The sequence below is a fragment of the Apodemus sylvaticus genome, chromosome 2, assembly GCF_947179515.1.
Source record: "Apodemus sylvaticus chromosome 2, mApoSyl1.1, whole genome shotgun sequence".
In the NCBI taxonomy this organism is placed as follows: Eukaryota; Metazoa; Chordata; class Mammalia; order Rodentia; family Muridae; genus Apodemus; species Apodemus sylvaticus.
This window is the reverse complement of record NC_067473.1, coordinates 11,868,807-11,874,806: the sequence shown is the minus strand read 5'-3', so window position 1 is coordinate 11,874,806 and position 6,000 is coordinate 11,868,807. Positions and strand designations below refer to the sequence as shown.

General features: G+C 36.6%; 1 protein-coding gene across 1 annotated transcript in view; it reads left to right on the top strand.

Annotated features, from left to right (window-relative positions):
* The first annotated feature begins 361 nt into the window (after positions 1 to 361).
* Gnat3 (G protein subunit alpha transducin 3) overlaps positions 362 to 6,000 on the top strand; it is a 49,956-nt gene continuing 44,317 nt past the window's right edge. Inside the window, exon 1 of the mRNA XM_052172402.1 lies at positions 362 to 479. Within this exon, the coding sequence (XP_052028362.1) occupies positions 362 to 479 (118 nt within the window). The remainder of the gene's footprint in view (positions 480 to 6,000) is intronic.

Sequence of the window (6,000 nt, the reverse complement as noted above, 5' to 3'; positions counted from 1 at the left end):
CATTTCACTTGAATTGCCCATCACAGACTCTTGGATTTCAGGATTTTGAATGCTTTCCCTTTGTTTTGTCCTAGGTAAATCATGCAGGTAAGCATGATTTTGAAGGCGGGCCAGACATGACCATTTAATTTGAAAGCATAATGAGTTCCTCTTAAGCTTCCATTGGAGTTGCAAGGTTTTCCATCTTGATCAGGTGACAGACGGAAAAGATCCCCTTAGTCAAAGTGGAATTGAGAGTGCAGGGGATAGACTGCTGTGTGCTGTAGCAAGCTCTGTTCTTATGTCCTATATCTAAACTACTGCTGCGCTCTGTGTTAGAAAAGTTTGAGCAAATCAACTGTCCAGCCTCTATCATCAAAAGATGGGAAGCGGAATTAGTTCAGAGAGCAAGGAATCAGCCAGAAGGTCCAAGGAGCTGGAGAAGAAGCTTCAGGAAGATGCTGAACGGGATGCCAGGACTGTGAAGCTGCTGCTGCTAGGTAGGATGTTTCTCTTTTGCTCTCAGCATCTGAATTTCCCCCTCCTTTATGACGAACACAGTTGCCTTTCTCAAATTTTAAATTTATCACTTCATGGAGAATTTAATATAAAAATAGGTTTGGAATCCTAAGGGTATAAATTCACATGTATTCTATATGTATTTCATAATTTATTTTATGCTTCACTTTTTTACATTGTTTAAAAAATAAATATTAGATGTCTCAGTTTAGGTCTCTCACAGACTACAAAGTATAGTTTCTCAAAGAAAACTCATGCACACTTGTTATTTTGTTGCATTCTCTTGTTTCCCAAATAACAACTAAAATATTTAATGACAAGTCACAAATGTCTACTCTTTGTTTGGACAGAAATAAGCTGAGCATTGGCATCAAAATTGCTAAAGTGCTAAAATCAATTATTCTCAAGTTTTATTACAATAATGACAAGGTACTTAAATTATATCAGGAATATTACTATACATTCAAAAATATGGCATTCAGTTCTTTATATATTCATGTATGCCACACCACAAATCATGTCTATTTCTTATCCCTTTCAAGCAAAGGAAAAATTTTATGGTAACTATAATTTCAATAATTGCTCAATTAACAAAATGAATTAAAATAATCTGTATGACACATATTTTTTTCAGAAAATGCTTGGCACACAGTGATCACTGACATAAAGCAACAGAATTTGTAACTGCTTGGGAGAGGAAGAAGCTGGCAGAGTTGGGCATACTAATTGTTTTTAACTCAGCAGCATGTGAGATTTAAGGGAAATTTCATTATGGACATCTGGAGAAGGCAGACAAGTTATAATTTAGGGCATTAAAACCCATGATATTTTTAGCACAGAGATATGGCAACATGTATTAGATAAATATATTGTGTACTACAGAAGATGACCCAGTAAGAGGCATTGGGTTGATTCTGTTTTCTTGTTTGTGTTTTCAGTTTCTCCACAATAAAGCAATAGGTCAACTAATCAGTCAATTAGCTTTGGTCTTGAAGCATTAACCTTGTGTTAAAATATTGTATAAATGATTCCCAAAATTAAAAAAAATCCTCTTAATTAATATAGAAACAAATCCAAATAAGAGCTCTAACTTATTGATAGTTGTGTATCTACACTGATATAAGTTATATTCAAAGTAATTAATTATTTCAGGATTGTGGATTTATCATTTTCTAAGTGTTCTTTTACTGTGCTCCCACTATGGTTTCGACAGCTGCCTGTAGGCTGTGGCTCTTGCTTCTCAATGATAAGGACATGGTCTCTCTTTCCTTACTTTAGTTCTTTGGCAAGCCATGCTTATCGTACTACAAATGTTCACTTAGAAACTGACCATTTAGGAAGATGATGGGTAAGTAATTTGAAACCATCAATCATATTTTCGCTAATTCCAGAGAATTATCAGATGCTCTACCTTGAAGTCTAAATAATATAGACCTGTTGAAAGTAAATCAAAAAATAGGAGGAAAGATCTAGGTGTTCCCTTTGGTGCCTTCCGTGTTCTCTTGCACTGACACAATGGTGCTAATGTAGTGGTAGAGTAAGCCTTCACAGACATGCAACCACTGCTGACTGTTTCTCACCTGTGGATGCAACTGAACAACTTCTTCCAACTGATTAACTTCTTCAAGTTGATCGACTTCTTCAAGCTGTTCAAATTCTTCAAGCTCCTGACTCTTTGACTTCCCAAACCTTGCAGGCTGTACATTGAGTTGAGCAGGAATAAACCATTTCTCCCTTAAAAAGAAAAAAAAAATCCCACAATAAATTAATCAAAGATAAGCCTACATGCTGAGATAAATTTTAAAAAAATGATAAATGTTTTCAACACACTATTTAAAAACATTCTCTTACTTTATAAGAACACAAATTGTAAGCCAAATCTCTGAAATGGGTCAATTACCAGTTACAACAACAATACTGCTAAACATCCACAAAGGATGCTTGAGGTTGGTGTGCTGGCGTAACTGACCAACTGCACAGGAGATTGTGCTGAGAAAGAACAAGGCAAAAGAATATGGAGAGATGACTGTAACCATGTCAATAAAGATCAAGGCTCCGAAACAGGAAGGTGTACTGGAGAAAACTGAGTTTCTCCAAATTATGAATCAAGAGTTGACAGACTATTATGCACATTGGCTTCTATAACCAGAAAGGCTAAACACTCTAGAGTGATAGATGTCAAGTCACAATTTGCTATGTGTAAAGCTCTGAAATGGAAATGAAAGCATTCCAGTTGTTCTTAAACAATTAGCAACTTATTGGGCTTCGTTAAGTTGAAAGACTAACTTTTATTAACAGGGATAAGAAAGAATCATCAGAAAAGAATATCTTTCATATATCTTTCATATATCTGAGATGATAAGAGTTTTATATATTCATTCTCATGCTACTGTAGCAACAATATGTATTCTGAGCTGCTCAGATTTAAAATTTAAAAAGATAAATCAGTCTTCAGTTTTCCCTATTTTGATTAATATTTGAAACATTTGACTATATTTTCCTTTTGAACTCTGAACTCTAAATTTAATTCCAATTCAAATTCAAAACAATAAAATCTCTTTTGTTTTCATTTTTAACTGAACTCATATTATCTACACTGTGTTTTTTCATTTTAATCTTGATTTCATTAAGATATCATACAATGTGTGATATCCAAACTTAACCATAGTAGTGGCTAATTCTGAATTTACTCTTGTACTTAAAAAAATGGAGAAATATACAAAACAAAACCTGGTGCATTCATTATTGCTTTGATCTTCACTGTCTAGTTAATTTCTAGGTGCCAAAACATAGAACACAAAGTTTCCTATTTATCATGCACTGGGAAGCAGAGGTAAACAATGCATTAATGGAAATAGATCTCCATAAATGTAAAGGGCTGATCCCTCTACAAGTCCTTTGCCTATGTTCTTGTCTTCTTTTTTTTTCCTCTCTTAGTTGATAATCACTTTTTAAAACTGAATATTTGTTCTTTTCTTATATAAAATATCCTAATTACTATCACCATCCCTCTACTCCTCCCAGTTCCTCTCTACCTCCCTTCCCCTCTGTATCCATTCTCCATTTGTATCTCATTAGAAAAGAAAAGGCTTCTAAGAGATAACAACCAAACACGACAAAATAAAATGCAATAGAATACAGCAAAAATTACCATTTCAAAGTTAGACATGACCCAATAGGAGGAAGGGACTCTCCAGAGTAGGTAGGCACAAGAGTCAGAGACACACTCATTCTCACAGTCATGACTGCTATTAAAATACTAAGGAAATGACTATAGTATATACACAGAGGACCTGGTGCAGACCCATGTAGGCCCCGTGACATCTGCTGCAGCCTCTGTGAGTCCATATGGACCTTGCTCAGTTGATTCGGAGGAAGGCCTACGCTCCTGGTTATCATCCATATGATCTGGATCTTGTAAACTTTCCACCTCTTCTTTTAAAAGAGCGATAAGAGGGGATAGGAATATTTCTTTATGAGTAATATATTTGTATTTATTGCTGTAAATATTTGTATTTATTGCTGTCTGCTACTAGAAGTCTCTTTGATGATGACTGGATAAGACAATAATCTGTGTGTATAACTGTGTGTATAACAGAATATCATTAGGGCTTATTTATTTATTTATTTATTTATTTTACCAGTTGTGTTTGATTTTCCCCTAATTCTCTGGGCTATCTAGTCTCTTGTTCTTGACTTGTCAGGTATGGTTTCTTCTCAAAGACTGAGCCTTATGTCAAATGAGACATTGGTTGGTTACTCCCACAAGTTCTGTGATACTACAGGCCCACATATTTTGCAGGCAGGAGAACGTGTAGGTCAAAGACTTTGTGACTGGGTTAGTGTGCATGTTCCTTTTTCATTAGCCAGCAGAGGTAAAGGCTCCCTGTAGGAAGCAGCTTGGCTTTTCATGTTCAGTGGGTAGTATGGGTGTTGTCCTGGGCAATAGGGCCCCACTGTCAGTTTGCAGAGAGCAGCCCTCTGTCTTAAAAAAAATAACCTGGATTGTTTGGAAATTTCCAAGTGACCCCTAGGCCAAGGTCTCATTTCAATGCAATCCATTCCCACCCCTGGCAGCATCTCCTGGCTACAGGAACTGGCCACTTGAGACTCTGTATCTTTCATTGCTTATTAGGATCACTTTCATATACTCTTTTATTTTACTAGGTGTCCATATCATCCCTCAAATGCCCCCCAATTCCAGGCATCTCTCCCTTTAATTTCTCATTCAATGCATCCTCCACTGGAGCCTCCTACTCCTATGCCTGCTTCCCACCGCTCTGTACCTTGCACATATAAAATCTATTGCATTTTTCCTTTTTAGGGAGATCCATGCAGCCTCCACATGACCCTTTCACTTTACATAACATCTCTGGGTGTAAAGATTATAGCTTGGTTATTATTTACTTTATTGCTAATATCCATTTGTAAGTGAATACATACTATATTCATCTTTCTGGATCTGGCTTGCCTTGGAATGTTTGTTGTTATTGTTGTTGTTGTTGTTGTTTTGGTTCTTTTAATTTCATGTAGTCAGTTTTGGAATCTCAAATGACTAAGAAACAAAAAATATTCAAAATCTAAAATGCAAATCAAAACTGCTTTAAAAATGCAACTTATATCCTTCAGAATGGTTAGGTTCAACAACAGAAGTGACAGCTCATGCTAGCAAGAATATGGAGGAGAACACTATTCCATTGCTTCTGGGAGTGCAAACTTGTACAACCAACATGAAAGGCAATTTGGCTCCTTAGAAAACTGGGACTCAATCTTCCTCAAGACCCAGGTATAGAACTCTTAGCATATTCCCAAAGAACTCTCCATCCTACCAAGAGGACACTTGCTCAGCCATGTGTATTCCACAGTTTTATTTATAATAGCCAGAAACTGGAAGTAACCCAGATGTGCTTCAGTCTAAGAATGGATGAAGAAAATGTGGTACACTTACATGATGCTGTAGCCTTATGACCTTTCAGTCAGTTCTACGCTACACTAATTTTAACCAGGGACATCTGTAGGACTATAAGTTTCAAAGCATTCACTGAATCCTGGTGGTTCATTAGTGAACAGATAGATAATTACTCCCCTTCCTTCTTGACATTTCAATAGTTTATAGTTCAGCAGGGCTAAGGGAATTACTTTGGGCCTCATAAGCACTCACCTCCACAGCTACCTGACTACTAATAGGCCCAGTTTTATGCAGTCTTAGTGCAAGCAATGTCAGCTACTGTGAGTTCACAGTTGCAATGGCTGTGTCAAGCTGAGAAGACATCATGTTGTAGTCCCTCTCCCTGTTCAAACTCTTACATTGTTTTCTTCCTCATTTCTGCAACGTTCTCTCAGTCTTAGACACTATAAATGGGTGGGCATTCAACCACTTTTAACACTCAGCACTTCAAGTAGCCATGTGTCTATTCTCCAACACTTGTCAGAGTCCAGAGCTTCTGTGATTGAGGTTGAGAGTAGCCTTGTCCATGGTCATAAACATAAATCCATACAAGG